Consider the following 16,631-nt stretch of genomic DNA (forward strand, 5'->3'; position numbering starts at 1 on the left):
AGGCCTCAAACGCTGTAGCATGACCACCCTTTTGCTTTAATAAGCAGAAACAGCTCATTAAATCACAACAGCGGCTAACCCTTCCCATAACAGAATTAGTAAACTCACATTAGTCAGACAACAGTTAAATCATTTAGTCGATTTTGTGTTTTTCTTTCTTTTTATCTCTTTTTTTCTGGCTTTGCTGATTTTTGCATGGTTAGCAAACCACAAGGGTTGAAATAGGAGAAGGAAGATCTCTTCACAGAGTAACACTACAGTGGCTCAGTTTCCAAGAGCCAGAGAGCTCCGTCTGCCTTGCAAACTGTCCATGATATACAGAACAAGAGAGGGGATTATCTAAAATGTCAAGAGAGACGGGTTAAGCTGACAGGATATTGGTATATACTGAAGGGTCTCACTTTCAAAGTCAAGAAGTCAGAAACTTCTCAAAGTAAAGTCTCCTGTCATAACGCTGTGTCATATTGCTAAGCAGGGAAAAATTCAATTTCCACAGACTTTCATTTGACTTTCAGACTGGGGAATAGTCAGAGAAACTCTAAGCTTTCGGGAATGGAGCAGACGCCTCTAAAAATGTGTTTGTACAATGAGCAAATGGAAGAAAATAGACTTTGAAAGCGTAACATTTTATATACAAATCCTCAGAGAACACAATATTTCTATTAAATGTCTTGCTCAGCAATTAATGTTGCATTATCTCATTTCGACAAATTCAGCTGGCAATCATGTATTCAGTCATGCTAAAAAAAAAATTGGCAGTAATGACTGTTTAAAGCTGTAAGGAGCGTTTTGATATACAACTGTGAGCCTGCCTCGGCATAGAGATTTGCCTGAAGTGAAATTCAAAATGCCTCATCTGGTCTGATTTCCCTGCGCTAAGACCAGACTGGGTTTCATTAGCAGTTGCCGCTGTGCTTTATTGGCACGGAAGATCCCATTTTCACAACAGAAATGACTTGCCACCAGCTGCAAATTGACAACGCGCCATATTTCCTTGCAAGTCAACTCTTATTAATAGCAATTCCTGGGATGTACGCCTCCCCTTATCCAAACACAGCAGTGTCATCAGTAGGTAAATTTGAACAGTGGGATCTGAGGGACCTCATAGGTGTTGTTTACCAAAGTGAAAATTACTAAATATAGGAGAGTAGCATTGTCAGCTGCTTACACCTTGTCGGTAAAATCTGAATACATCCCGAGCCTCTCCTGTCATTTGAAGGGCAGACACACTCCACACATCAAGTCATGAACATCAAATTCATATTTAAATTTTGAAACTCTTAACAATGACGGTGTTGCTCCCCATTAGCAGGCTAATTCTCCAGCACAATAGCCTTATACAGTATCAATGATTACTCCTCTCCAGAATATCAGGCTGCTCTCTGACTGATGGTCGCTGCAGCAAAGGTTAATTAATGAGCAGTGGCAGGAGCGATGGCTGCCGGCGAGGGAGAGGCTCTCCTGGGACTTGGACTCACCAGTGGTGAAAGATAAAGGTGGAACAGGGAAGGGTATGACTACTCAGCTGAAATTGAGTCTCCTTTTCAATCTGGATAACCTCCATGTACGTAATAGTCTGAGAAAGCTACTTGATCACTTACCCAAGCTGCTACATGGAATTAGGTTATAATGCAGAGCCTCTGCATTTTCTCTGCAAAACCTTATTTCATGCAATGATCATGTATTGATGATCAAATATCAAAGATAATCTATGAGACAACCTTCTAGTTTAAATTAGTTCTGCAAATCTGATTCTTGCGATCAGATATCAAAAGGTTTACATAAAACATGAATGTCTTTCTGTGCAGCAGACATCTGCTGTGTTACAGTATTTTCAGATGAGAAATAAATTCTATGGAAACAGACTATAGCTTTATTTTCAGCCTGTCTCTAAGCTGCCGTTGAATTTCATTGGTGGAGATTAACATGACATGTGAACTAGCTTGATGCAGCAATTAGCAAGGTAATGAATGTTTTGTACCATCCTGTTAAGAAGTCCAGTGAGGAATTTTCAAATCAGGGTTTATAAGTTTTAACTAATATCTTTATTAATGGTTAATCATTGACTGATGTTTTAAAGATCAGTTATAAGCCATTTATAAGAGAGATTTGGGGGTTGCCAGGTTGTCGTGCTGGTGAGTGATTGATAATCAAGTGATTAATGAATGATGTGATTCTTACGTTCTAATAATCCAAGTCTGCAATTTTAAAATGCCAATAAGTTATTAATCAAGGTTTATGAGTTTTTCACTGTCTAATAAGCCATAAGCAAGAATTAGTAGGCAAACTGATCAATGTGCATCATGCTTTATAAATAAAGAAAGAAATAGAATGAAAATAAATGAAGTAATCTGCATTCATAAATGTAAAAAGAAAAAGTCATTAAAGGGTTTTTACAATAATCCATCAAGTCTGTTTTAAATGTTAAATAGTTAATACATAAAATGGATTGTGGTCCAGATTCCCTGTAGCTAAGATAAAGGAAATGTACTACTGGTGCTGGTGGGAAAGTTTTCAGATGAGATCCAACTGAAGTAAAGGTCAACACCAAAGTAAATAAAAGTATGAAAAGTCAAAGTATTCTGCAGGAAATGGTCCCTGTGACTAAATATGTTACATTATAATCCTAATGCATCAATACATAAGCAGGATTTTATTGTTGTAGCTGAATGAGATGCAGCTAGTTTTCTGTATAGTTACTGAGGGTAGTTTAGTCCAGGTGCCAGGCCCGCTCAAACGGTCACATGATAAATCTGATGAGCCGTGAGAGGATTAATGGGGTGAGAAAGAAGAAAAAAGCTACAAAAACCTGTATTCATTTTTTTGGACTTTGCTTCTTCATGACATATTGGATAATTTTGCCTCTTTTGACTTCAAATACTTATTTAAATGAAACCATCTGAAAAGTTTGGAGGGGGAAATCTCTCTTTGGTGGAACTGCTAACCGCTCATGGACATCTGAAGCGTGACCCAACCAGCAACTGCTTCTTGTAAGGGATCAAAAGCCAAAAGCCAATGAAGTATATTTAATAAACCCATCCTGTGTTAGTCTTATGTAAAATCTTAGTAACTAGTAAATATACTGTAGCTGTAAATAAACATAGATGGAAGATGGAAATACTTAAGTAAATTGCAAACATATTTACCTAAATAAATGTGCTGTAGCATCAGTAAATTATTAATTAACCCTCAGTAAAATAATTTATTACAACAAACACCATATACAGATGACTTACTTTATGAGCAAGTGGTACCATAAAATATATTTAGAGCTGCTGTAAAAGTAAGATGCATAATTTTAAGTATGTCAAGATGAGTGCTGATATTAAGATTGTTTCCAATCACTCCTAAATCCAGAGAGAATCAAAACAGGCCTCTTAACAGCCAGCGAGTGCAAGTCCAGACTTGTAGAAACCTCCCTTCCAAAACATTTGCCTGAGGTTTTTGCAGAGAATAATATGCCTCTGCATAGAGGGATTAGGCAAAGAGGACCCTGCCAAGCATTAGAGTGTTACAGGAGGGATCAAGAACAAATGAGTAATGAAATGACTGACTCACTGAGACCATTCTGAGACATGAGACACGGCATGCGCTCTTTCAAAGCCTGCTCCAGTTAAGGCATGTTTAATGCGCCTCAAGTTCCCATCTCAGTCAGAGCATGACATAAGAATTTCCTGACATGTTTTTAATTGTTAGCTCCTCCTTGTCATGCACGTCACCCATATAAGCAATTAGGCTTCTGCCATCCGTGTCTAATAAAATGGAGATTTCGCTGCTGCATAATTGTGGCAGCACAGAGACATCTGCATAAGTTGACATTTTACTAGTGGGTTAGCAGTAACCATAGTGAAAGAAACCGTGAACAAATTACAATGTATGTTCTGTCTTTTGTAGTGATAGATAATAGCTAGTTCAACACGGGTGTAATAACAATATCTGCAGCTAATGAGGATGGATGTTATGTAATCCTAGTACGAGATAATACACTGCATCGAGACTGGTTGCCAATATATTTATGAATTTATTATTTTCTTTACATTATCTCCACCTTCTGCTCCAGAGCCCACAGAAAACCGTTATAAAGAAAATGATTGTAATTCAAGGCCACAGAAGCAAGGAACCATATCCCCACGAGCAAATACAAAACAGAGTTGGTAACAGGATTGCAACACCAAAGTGAAAGCATGTCTGCCAAGTCTACACATTCAAAGACCACAAACATCAAACAGGTTTTCCAGGCAGTCAAGGGTTTCAGTGTTCATAGAGAAGAAAACAAACAGGACTGTTTCTAGCTGAGAAAAGATGGATATTTCCAAATGAGCACAATGCGTTTTTTTTTTTTTTTCCTGTGTACAGATGCGATTGAGAGTCTATAATAGAGTGTACCATCTTTATGTTAAATGTGATCCATTTACAGTACAAAAATGTTTAAGCGAGACAGCATTAAAGGTTAGTGAGGAGCATATATTTTTGCCCAGCTTGTTGGCCAAAAGAGCATAACATCACAGAGTAGAAATGGTCTCTGACTTGTTTTTTTAAAACTATACTTCATATTCAACCCCTGCTCGATCCACTTCTTTCTGAACGCTTTCAAGACAAACGCCCAAAAGATCATTTGATATCTGATCGACCAGGACAGGAAATAGAAACTTGTGCTGTTTGCATTTCCTCTGGGCCTTAGCACAGCAATAAAACACAGGGTAAGCCTCAGTTATGGCATTTTGCAGATTAATATGAGTAGCTGAGGGGGATGCTTTGGAAATTGCTTTGACTAGAAATGTGTCAAGGCTGACAGTTTTTTTTTTTTTTTAGTTTGATCCCTATTAAGCACTTCCCTCTGATCTAATTCAATAAATGCCAAAGGGAGTTATAATAATCATATTCATTCCTGATCCTTTGGGATATGTGTCTTTGGAACCCATAAATACTTCTAACTTTCTTTCTTCTAGACATAATAACTTCAGAGGTTTATATATCTTCAGATGTTTATGTTTCCAAGCTAATCGAGTACATACAGTAAAGTTAGCTTTGGAAAAATGCACTGAATCCCATATACAATCAAAACAGTCCCTGTGAAAGTGCTAAGCCACCAAACCGTCTTGACATCTTTTGAGCTTCAAATAAAATCCCTCTATTGGTGTACCCTTTATAATGAAAATACAATCCATTTCTTTTATATGTCTATATTACAGCAATAAAGCACTACCTCTACTGTCATCATTTTCTCTGCTTTGCAAGAGTCTATACAATGCAGCATTATTTTTCAACAGTTTTAAAGGGAAACAGCACTCAAAATTCAGATATTAAAATTTATGACAACCAAATTAGTCCTCATGAAAGCTCTCTCCCAAAGCTACAAATTAAGACTGTCAATAAATATGAGCCTTACTTCTTAATGAGCTTCATAACATATCTGTTCCAAAACCAGTAAATATCCCTTGATCTTGCTGAAATAATTCCAGTAATAACAGATATGAATTTTGCAGAAACAGCTTTCTGACATCACAGATTAGGGATGGGAGAAACTCCCATTTTTCATCTCTTACTAAGACACACAGAATATAATCTTCACAGAGAAACTGAGCTGTTCTAAGACGCTGTAAAAACACAAAATTTATGCTGAAATTCAGTGGCATTTCTCTTTAAGACACAGCTGCATGTAAGACAGCAAAGGTCTAGAGTATCACTCAATAAAAGAGTGCTACAAGTAAGTGTGAAGGGCTGCTGGGGGAAAAGAATATTAACAGAAGCTTCCTTCCACCCATTTTAATGTAAAATATTCCTCCATCACAAACATCTGTTGTTGTAGTTGGTACATCACCGTACACACACCCAAAAAAAATACAACTAACAGAAAAAGAAAAAAAAAACTTGAACACAGACAGTTTAGCCTAATGCTACCCAGTTTTTCCTCAATTTGTAACATCTTTTTAAAATTTAAGGTCAGTGCAAAAACAACTTTACAGAACTCAGTGAGACTGGCAGCTACAGTAAACAAGACAGCTCCGTATCAGCTGACCAGCAGCAGTAAGTTAACTGGCAAATCTGGTGTAACCCAGCCTCTTCATCACACTCCAACATATGTCCTCTGTTAATCTGATGTCCTTTCGTGGCATATTTTGCCTCCACATGTTAATATTGGCTGGTGAAATGTCTCCTTCATACATTAGATTGTACAGGTTTGTGGAGGTGGTAAATATAAGTTGGTTGAGGGCTGCGGGTGAGACGGGCACCCCTAGAAATGTGTGTATGCTCTCCGCGGTTTCCTGGGGGAAGTTGACCACGTCCTCAAACCTCACTTGGAGGTAGGACTCCTCGGGGAGGCTCTCGCTGACCCTCAGCACTGCTGCGGTGTGAGCCAGCCACAGATGAGCCAGTATCAGGACAGGGTTTGTCTCCGCACGGGACAGCAGCCTCTGTATTATTTTAAACTCTGGTGCCACAGTTGGGCAACCATCCCTGACAGCATCCTCCTTGAATATCAAGGAAAGGTGCTGTGGGATGTTCTTAAGCGAGTAAAGGCTGGGTTTACTGTTATATACCATGAGATAAATCCATGCTCGAGGGTCCCTGACCAAATAGATTGTCCTCAGTGAAGGTCCCACAACCTCCTGGATGAAAGGCAGTTTGAGCGCCCAGCTTCCACTTCGCATGTTGAGGACCACACGGGTGTTGGGATACTCAGCAACATGGCGTCTCATCTCCCTAACATACTCTGCATCTCTGTCCAGACTGGCTCTCAGTTTGCCCTTCAGCTCAGATGTTGGCTCCCTCCTCCTAGATCTTTTCTTTCTGTCCCTGGAGGGGCCAACTTTCTGGGGTTGTTTGACCCTGCTGCCCTCCACCAGCTGAATGTTTTGCAAATGCAGCTTGGTGTTGTGGACCAGCGAATGCAGCCAGCCCTGGATAATCTTAAATCGTCCATGCACAGCATCTGACCTTGACCACTCACAGGCATCAACAAGAGAGTCAAACTCAAACTCAGTCTCTGGAATGTCCACATGTTCGGTGGGAACCCTAATGTAAACAAAGTCAGAGATGTTGTAGAAAAGGTGCTTGAGTATTTCTGAGCCTGAACCGGGAAGGGTTGTTATGAGGACAGTAGGGAGGGGGAGCCGGCGCTGCTCATACAGTCTGATTTGTTTGTTTACTTCGCTTTTGGCACCTGCACCTTTCCATTTTACCCCACAGAGAAGCTGATCGCAGCTGTTAGACACAAACAGCAACTCGGCTATCCACAGGATGAGCACGGAGAGGAGGGCGTAACGCATCAGCCTGCTGAAGCAGACATAAAACTTTCTCTGCATGGTCAAAAATCCTATGGCCACACAGAGAACAACCCCTGCTATCACATTGACTGTAAATCCAAAGTCAAACAGCTGATTATCACTACTTATTTGTTTGGGGATGAGTTGTGTCCCAAGGCCATATCGTGTGATTTGATATCTGTCCTCCACTTTACAGTGACCTCCAAATCCTAAATAAGTCAGCCTTGCTCCTATGTCTTTGTAGTTTGTAGCTATAGAGACGATCTTCTCTGTGTTATTTATGGTTAAAGAAAGTCTCACGCCATTCTTGCTATTATCCATAAATCTACAGTTGGACACTTTGACATATGGTCCGTGTAGCACATAAGCCACTCTGCTGACGGTGCCTGTCATTGGAAAAGTGACATTGACATACTGTGTCCACCTCTTTTTAAACTCAGCCGCCTGCTCTGCCTCTTGTATCCTGGTATCAGGGCTGTGACCCTGGGTGTCGAACCAGAACATTTTATAATGAGCGTCCCACACGTCCATCATTGCACCGTTATATCTGTCCATAAATCTGAAAGGAACATATTTAAAATCAATGTCAAGGTTGTGGAAAAAAGCACTGAGTGACTTCACTGGTGAATCACCCCACTTCTCCACATGGTCAAGCACCAGCAGCGTTTGTGAGTTGAGCAAAACCAAAGCTCTGTACACACTCTTTAGTTTCATAGCGGGGGAGTAAGCCGATGCAGCTTCACCACTCACAAACATGGTGTCCCTGTGCGAGGAGGCGACTATCACCTCCCCCCTTGCATCACCCACCCCCTCATCAGTCCAGCGCAGCCACTTGGCGCATTCCCCCAACTGACCCTCCCAGGGAGTGTTACACTGACTGGTAGGAGACGGGCTGAACACCAGTACATTGTTAAGATAGCTGTATTTTGGGCCATAAAGTGCTTCAGACACAAATACTTGTCCATTAGGGGCAAATGTGAAAGAATTCTGGTCTGGGTGCTCATGACCTGGGTTAAAGCTGTTCCAGCCATCCACCCAGGAGTAAGGCTTGTCATGGACAATGTCATAGACTGCACGGCCACCCAGTTTGCCAGACTTAAAGGAGACAAAAGTATTACCCTGACCATTGGGCAGCCCAGCTCCGTAGGTAACCACACCCCAGTTTGAGAAAATATGCATCCAGGCTTTGCCAAAGTTGTGGGGAGGTTGTGGTGTGAGGTGGGAGTTGTACCAGATGTATTCTGTGTGAAGTGTAGCCCAGCGCTGGGCAGATGACTGCCCCATGGGACCATCCTTGGGCCGGTGCTTTCTAATCTGTTGAGCCAACCAGTTACCCGTTCCATTCCTCATGATGAATGTGTCGAGAAAGACAAGCTGGCTCTCTGGACCATAAAACCAGTTGTAGTTGGAGTCTGCTATGCCAACTGTTCTCTGAAACCCTGGCAACAGAGTAGCATAATAAAACCAGAAGTGTCCTCGCAGCCAGTTGTTCTGCATGTTGTCGATGTTGAAGTGGCGCTGAGCTAAGAAGACATACTGTGTGATGGACTTGGCTGTGTAGCTCCCGTAGGCTACTCCCTCGTCCAGCGACCCATCAACAATATGGTTTAGGAGAAACATTGTTTTCTCCATATAGTTCACCGACACTTGTTTCCAGATCATGGACTCTGGGTCATCATGCGAACCCACCACTATTGCACCAGTCATGATGGCTAATATATTAGTGGTTTGATGATTCTGGAGATACTGTTTCCCCCACCCCCTGTACTTAGAGAGCTCATACAGCTCCTCCGTCTCAGAGCGAATTTTCTTGAGGTAAACATCCTTCCGCCGTCCATCTAGGTAAGAGTAAATAAAGTCATAGGCAGTAGCAAACCCAGTGAGAGAGTGCGCCATGGGAACTTCGTCATTAGGGGCACTTGTCACCTTCCAGTCTGGGTATTCAGCCATCCTATCCATAAACTTGATAAGAAACTGCAGGGCAGCAGAGTCCTCTGGGCACAACAGGCAGTAGAGAGCCAAGGGAGGCAGGTTGTTCCCATAAATCTCATTCCACTTGCTTGTAAACTCCTCGTGTTTTGCAGGGGGCATATAAAAAGGAACATTAGACAACATGGTGAGCACCGCCGCCCGGATGACTTTGAATATGTGACTGTGGGTGGTGGAGGACCTTTGCCTCAAGTGCAACACATCCACTTGGTTAAAATACAGGTTGGGGTGAGAATCAGCAGAGTGGTGTTTCCACTGCTCGGTCGCTTTGTCATGTGTGAGCTTGACCTGCAGCAAATCATCTGTAAAAATGTCTCTGTCCGTGGCATTGAAGACCCCCGAGAAAGCCGCCCCCACTGCGAACAGCGGCAATAAAAAGACAGAATATACAACCCAGTTAACTGCCATGTTGCCCGGCATTTGTGAATACATTTTACTGGGTTTCAAAATTAGGGAGCTGGATGTTTTCCTCCATAAAAAATGTTGTTGTAATGTCCCATAACTTCAGTTGTGATTCAGTCAAAATCCAGGTAAATATATATTTGTTCGGGGTGCAATATAAAAAAAGTCCCATGCATGATAGTCAAGAGGAAGGAGAAAGAAAAAACTTTAGTGCAAGAACAAACACTTTCCATATCCACTTGTAACAATCTTGTAACAGTTTGCAAAGGCAGCAAAACACATCACATTAAATATCAATGTCTGGTGGAGAAAACATCGTTCAGTTCTCTTTTAAATTGCAATCCAAGACACACATATACACACACACACAGAAAAAAAAAATCTTTAGCTTATGTGTGCATGTTTTCCTCGGTCCTCATAGTAATATGGATGCTCCTGAAGACTGGCATGTCCCCCCTCGCGTGCGCCACTAACTCATATTGATCTCCTCCCCAAAACATTTCCTCTCGAACAAACATCAGTCAGCCCCAGTCTGTGTCAGGTCCAATCACAGCCACCCAAAGACTCCGTGTGCACCCCGACCGAGCTGCAACATCCATGGACATGAACCTCGGCAAACAACGCATCTCCGCAGACAACATCGCTTGGTATCCCGCTGCAGACACCCTTAACTGCCTGGTGCTTAAATCTGCAAATCCTGATCTGGAAATTGATCCCCTTGCATTGTCAAATCGGGTCCTCTCCTTTTCCCCCCCTCTCCAGTTTCCACGCTTTATCCTCCGCGATTAGTCTGGTGAAGTCTGAAAACAGGAAAGTTGTCGTCACTCCTCAAGTATTCAAAGAATGAGACATTGTTCCGATTGTCCGAAGGGAAACAGTAAATAAGCCCCTCAAATGCTGGAGATCCCACATGTAAATCTACACCGGAGAGATATTTACGTGCCCGCTGCCTTTGGAGACACACATCTCAGAAGTAAAGGCTGTGTATGTGTGTGTTTCTCCGGACGCGTCTCCCGTTGTGTCCTCTCGACTGTTCAACACAGTCAGTTTGATTGTTTTCCTGCACTGGATGGAAAATTTCCACTGTACAAACTGTAGAGGGAGCCGTGACTTCAGAAGCCCAGCCTCATCTCTCATGTAGAGTGGGAAGGCTGAATATTCATTTCATAGATTTTTTTTTTTCTCTCTCTCTGTATTCCTAACGGGGTGGTTGACTTATTTTCCTGCTCAATATAAAGACTTTAGAGGGGGAAATCATACAAGTGATGAGTTTTTTTAATAGCCTACCAGCCCCCAAGTGTTATTTAATTTAACATTTTACACAAGTTAACGGGAATGACTTCTTATTTGCAAAAAAGTGACCCTTCAATGGGTAAATGAAAGTGCACAAAAACAAGAGGGAGGCTAAGACAACAGAAACAAGCAATGTAATAAAAAAACTAATATAGAGAGGGGTAGTATGTATTGACCCACACTTAAGAGACACTAAGTTCTTTCTGGCAATAAAGACTCAACTGATATTGCAGCCCTTTAAAGGAATAGTTTGACATTTTTGGAAATATGCTTATTTGCTTTCATGCAGAGAGTATATGAGAAAATCACTACCGTTGTTATATTTATCTGTTCAATGTAAGGTTTCAGCCAGCAGCTGATTAGCTTTGGGAAACAGCTAGCCTGGCGCTGTCCGAAGGTTAAAAAAAAGAAAAAAAACCCACCCACCAGCACTGCTATAGCTCACTAATTAACACATATCTCATTTGTTAAATCCATATAAAAACAGAAGTGTAGAAACATATGCTACTTAAGCTAAGCTGTTGTATAACTGGCTGCTGTAGCCTTATTGAGAGGACAAATAGAACAAACAGGGATATCAATCTGTCATTTAACATTCTGCAAGAAAGCAAATAAAATTTCATTTCCCAAAATGTCAAACTATTATCTTAAAATAAAACCAGAATTTTTGTGTTGACTATGAGTAGTTTTGCTCAAATTTTTGTTCCCTATTTGACATTTGCACCTTCATTTGTACCAATATCAGATGGATCCATATCATACAAATGATTTGCATTACAGGATAGATCTCTAAGATATTTAATTTGAAATGGCCTTTTTCTCCCCCCTAAATGTCTTATTACATCTTTTTATCCTCTGTTTCAGTTGCATGCCTTTGTAACGCATTTCCTGAGGCGACAGAAAGGCATCCAATAACCTCAAAAGCATCCCTCCTCCGAGAAATGTGTGACATTTGCCTGTCCTAACACGTGGCACCATGGACTCATTGATCAGCTCATTCTGTGTATATTAAGCTTCTGGGCAGCATCTTCATTTAATGATGGATCACTTTCTCTGTACTCAGCTCACATGTGTGTTCTGCAGCATGCTATCCCACAGGGACCACTGTTGCATGATGCTTTTTCTTTCCTCCCCACAGCTCAAAAGCACACGCTACAGGCACACAGTTGGCCTTATCAGCATCACTGCAGGAAACACGCACAATAATCTCTCTAAGGACAAAAATCTTCCATATGGAGAGAAGATACACTGCAAAAAAAAAAAAAAGCAGCTTCATTTTAAACAGTGATGATAATCTTGAAACGAGATCAATCAGATTGCTTCATAAACATTAAGATTGTATTTCTGGAATCAAGAAAAGGCTTGAGAACTCTGTAAACACCAGACAGATTTTTTAAAAACTTATTTTAAGAAAAAGAAAAACATCAGCATATGTTCCTCCACTGCTTCAACTGCCAACTCGGCAAAGCAGCAAATCCCCACTTAATTGCCCTTTTTTATCTTTATAATCTATTATAATTATGTAATATATATAATATATACATAATATTCATAATTATGAAATGATTACTGTACTTCTCTTGGCTTCCAGTCCTTTATGTAAATGTTGCCCCTGTTGTCAACAATTGTGGTAACTGCTTTTTTATAACATTCTCCAATATTGTGCTTCAATACATCAGAATGAAACCTGTAGGTTAGACTGTGGTTAGCAGCAAAATTACTTTCAGAATCTCTGTAGTCTGCTGGAAATTTACTGAAAGAAGACAAGACAGTGTGTTCAGCTACAACACATGGTTAAAAACCACAAGCTGAGACCAATGCAAAATTGTCTTAAGATACAGTATCACTAATCGCCACTAGGCTCCAAGAAAACCTAAGATTTTATATTAGTTTACTCTGAAAGTCTAAACTTATTTATCAAAATACAAAGACACTAATTTAGAACTTGTTTCAATAATTAATCTTAACTTATTTAACTGTGTCTTTAGCAGGAATTTAATAATTATTTTTCTATTCTGGAGATATTAGGGGACATCTCATGCACATTTCCAGGTCTATATTTTTATTCTGGAGCTCTACTGGTATATATAAAACTCCTTATTTATCTTACAGTGTTTTTTATGCAGCCCCTTAGTTCAGCCTCTGTTCTGATTGGTTAGCTTCCAGCTCCATAAGCTACATAAACAAACAGTAGTGGCCTAATAGGATTTCACCTCCTTTTCTCTTCCTTACTCAAAATGTCAACTTCTCAAATACATGCTCGAGCCCAAATCCAATCCAAAATATGCGTGTGGAAAATGCGATCCACCCATGGAAAAAATCTTAGCCACAAAGACTATGGAATGGATGGCCATCTATGTGCATGACAAGCTGCGCCAGCTCATCAGGAAAGAAGAAAAAACATTGCAAACAAAACATTCAGAGCAAAGTGAAGCCCTGGATTTTGTCTTGCAGGGATAGTTTTATCTTGCCATCTGTCAATCACAGCAGTCTTAGGACTTTCTCATTTTTACATATGTTCACTTCAAGTTTTGGAAGTTTGATTATGTTTAACATAGACATCATAACAGTATAAAAATAACAAAAAGCACAATATTTCCCCTTTAAGGCTTTACAAAAAATACTGTACCATATGTTGAATGACATGTGTCTCACACTATCAATTGTGATAGTTTCTGCATGTTTATCCTGCTTCACTACTTCTCCTTTGGCCAAATTTCAGGCAGTAAAGTGACAGATAGGCTACAGTAAACCCACGTTATTGAACATCCTTTCAAAAACCTATTGCTGACATCATGTATGCATTGTCTATTTTCTACTACTGATGCCCATGGGCTACATCCCTAAACAAACCAGTATGGTAGAACCACAACTATATGAAATGTTTTAGAGGATAATATAGCCGTGTATTTTAGGGGGAAAAAGATGATTGTTAGCCAATCTTCTCTTCTGTAATTGACATGCATCTGTCCTTTGTTAGTGCATTATTTTGCTTGAAAAATTGGACCCTCCATTCTGCATCCTGCGCCCACTATTCTGAGCAAAATTGTTGTTCATTATTCTTTATATAATTCATTATTGAGCCATTTCTGTGAGTTTCAACCCTAAACAACACATTGCCTTTGACTACACTTGACTCAGTGATGTCATTGTGGTGTTTCAGCTTTTCTTTGTGATCACAGAATTATTGGCTCACCCCAGTGGAGAGAGGTTAATTCAAGGAAACATATCCCTGTTCACTTTTTCCCCCCAATTTTCTGCATCTTTCAAAAGCAAATACCAGGTGGGAAATGACAGGAAATAATGTTGTAGTCAGTCTTACGGCAGCCAGAAGAAGCAGCAAGGATGCACATTTTAATTTTTAACATCAATGCTCCGTAATTGTGTTACATATTGTTAGTAATCAGGTCAGTCCTCTGATGTAAGTGTCATATTAGTCAGTGGATGTGTGTATGTGTGGATATGGTTCACAGCAAGTTCAATCCTCAGTGGTGAGAACTGACTAATTCCTCGTTGAACTTCTTTTCAGCTCCAATCTGTGATTAAGACTGAATGTTTTGTTCTCATTTAAAAAATCTATATCGTGTAGTTTTCCAAAAACACAAAAGGCAGTGGGCTGTGAAAATGAATTTTTTAATTACATTTTATTTAAAGTTGGTTAATATGTCCCAATGCAAGTAATCTTCAATCAGTTTCACAAACAAGTGTAGATATGTGTATTTTTAAAACTGAATTGAGTGACTAAATTATTCATTAATTTATTTATTTTTTGCAGTGTAAACCCCTCTGCTATATGCACTACCCAGAGTTTCACTTCCATTAGCCTAATTGTCCATCTGTTCAACCTCCACGTTTCTCAGCAGAGTACTTTTGACTAATTTGATCTCCATTTAGTCGCCTCCACTTGTATTATGTCCTGTCTTCGCTGGAAAATCGCTCCTCCAAGCGAGTGAGTGAGAGGGAAGGTTCATCTGTTGCACACAACCGTGATCCTTTTGAGGTTTCCCTCCAAAACTAACTGGAATAACTTCTAATCACCACAGCACTGCATGTCGATTCCTCCCCGTCAGATTTGTATTGGAGAGAACGAGTTCAACTGAGCATCCTAATTAGAGGAAGCTTCGGTGTGGTGAGATGATTGAATGATGTCAACTACAGTAAACTAACACTCTAATCACTCTCATCCACAGCTGCAGGGTCCTTGGGTTGAGCAGGAGGTCCTCAAGTTGTTGCTTGGCACTGGTTGCCTAGCGACTTTTCAAGCACATCTGATCAGAGAAAATAAATGGTAGATTGCAAAGAACATGTCAAACATGGATCCTGAGCACATCCTTGAGTGACAGGTGGCAACTAGTGTCCCCCAGATGCATAGTTGTGGGTGGGCCTGGCTGGACCTTAGCTGCCCACTTTTTGATTAGGCCCATTCAATCAAAGAGCTGCTTTTTTTGTAATAAATCTGCTATTTCTGTGGTTTGCATTCCTTATCTCTTTATATCTGTCTATTTATGTGATATTCAGCATTTCATACCATTGTAAAACATAATAACATAATAACATAACATAATAAAAATTCTTTGTACTTTAAATCATGTGTGACATGTGCTGTGATTGAACGTTTGAATGGCGTTACCAACTGAAATCTCCCACAGAGCGCCAAATTGGTTGTTTTTCAGAAACGATCTTGCTGCTGCTTTGCTAGCTAAATGTTATTGTAGCTTAAAAACAACTAGCCTGGTGACCAACAAAGTTAACCTAGCAATGGCAAAACAAATGTCCATTGCAAGGTTTTTCAAAAAATAAGATTGGAGGTGCCTGGTGCCACTGCTAACGTTACATGAATCCATTAACGTTACAGGGGAGAGGCGCACCGCGTTAGCGCCGCCAAACTCCACAACAGACAGGCTTTCACAGCCATTGCTGTCAACTGACACTGGAAGCAGCCCAGGGCCAGTGCCTGAAGAATGTGACCCAGCAGAGCTGTCAAGGACTCTGCCACCAGACCTGTCTGCAATCGATGAACCGGAGACCCAACCAGGAATGACAAGTTTTCCTAGAACTGTCATTTCAGGAAAATCCCACTGCTTACAGAGAAAGCCATGCACCAAATAGCCGCGGGACTGTGCTAAACTGAATGTATGGTAATGTTGCATTTGTTGAGAGAAGCCACCAACATGTGAAAGTGGTATTAGATATTGTCATGATGTGTACCAAACAGGACAATCCTCTCAAGGGGCAAAGAGAAACAGAGGAGACTCTAAATAGAGTAAACTTTGGAAATATAAGTTGATTTCGAAGTAGGACCCAGCAGCTTCCATGCAATGCTACACTGAGGAGCCCCAACATTCAGAATGAGCTACTGGAATGTCCAGCCCCATTATTACTATGAAAAGTTAAGGAAGAATTACACAAGTCTGAACATTTTGCTATACTAGCAGATGAGTACAAAGAGCAATCCAAATGTGAGCTGATAGCCATGTGTCTCCGTTTCATTCATGGTGGGGTGATTGCATTTGTGGAGTGGACATGGCTGATATGTCTGCAGACAGGATATCAAGGAAGATCCTGGAAGTACTGGAGCTGGATCCATCTCTTTGCGTGGGATTTTGTTTTGATGGTGCATCACTGATGTCAGGAAACAGTGCATGTTCTAAAACAAACCTTCCCACAAGCTATTTATGT

General features: G+C 40.6%; 1 protein-coding gene across 1 annotated transcript; it reads right to left on the reverse strand.

The window, feature by feature from the left end:
• Positions 1–4,001: 4,001 nt before the first annotated feature.
• LOC122972889 (dermatan-sulfate epimerase-like protein) lies at positions 4,002–10,886 on the reverse strand. Its single transcript, XM_044340287.1, has one exon. It carries the CDS (start codon positions 9,687–9,689, stop codon positions 6,033–6,035), a length of 3,657 nt encoding a protein of 1,218 aa, XP_044196222.1. The 5' UTR covers positions 9,690–10,886; the 3' UTR covers positions 4,002–6,032.
• Between the last annotated feature and the right edge of the window lie 5,745 nt (positions 10,887–16,631).

This window comes from Thunnus albacares, chromosome 21 (genome assembly GCF_914725855.1).
Source record: "Thunnus albacares chromosome 21, fThuAlb1.1, whole genome shotgun sequence".
In the NCBI taxonomy this organism is placed as follows: Eukaryota; Metazoa; Chordata; class Actinopteri; order Scombriformes; family Scombridae; genus Thunnus; species Thunnus albacares.

Bases quoted from the DNA above. Each gene is read 5' to 3' on its own strand.
- LOC122972889 (XM_044340287.1), bottom strand. From the start codon at position 9,689: ATGTATTCACAAATGCCGGGCAACATGGCAGTTAACTGGGTTGTATAT.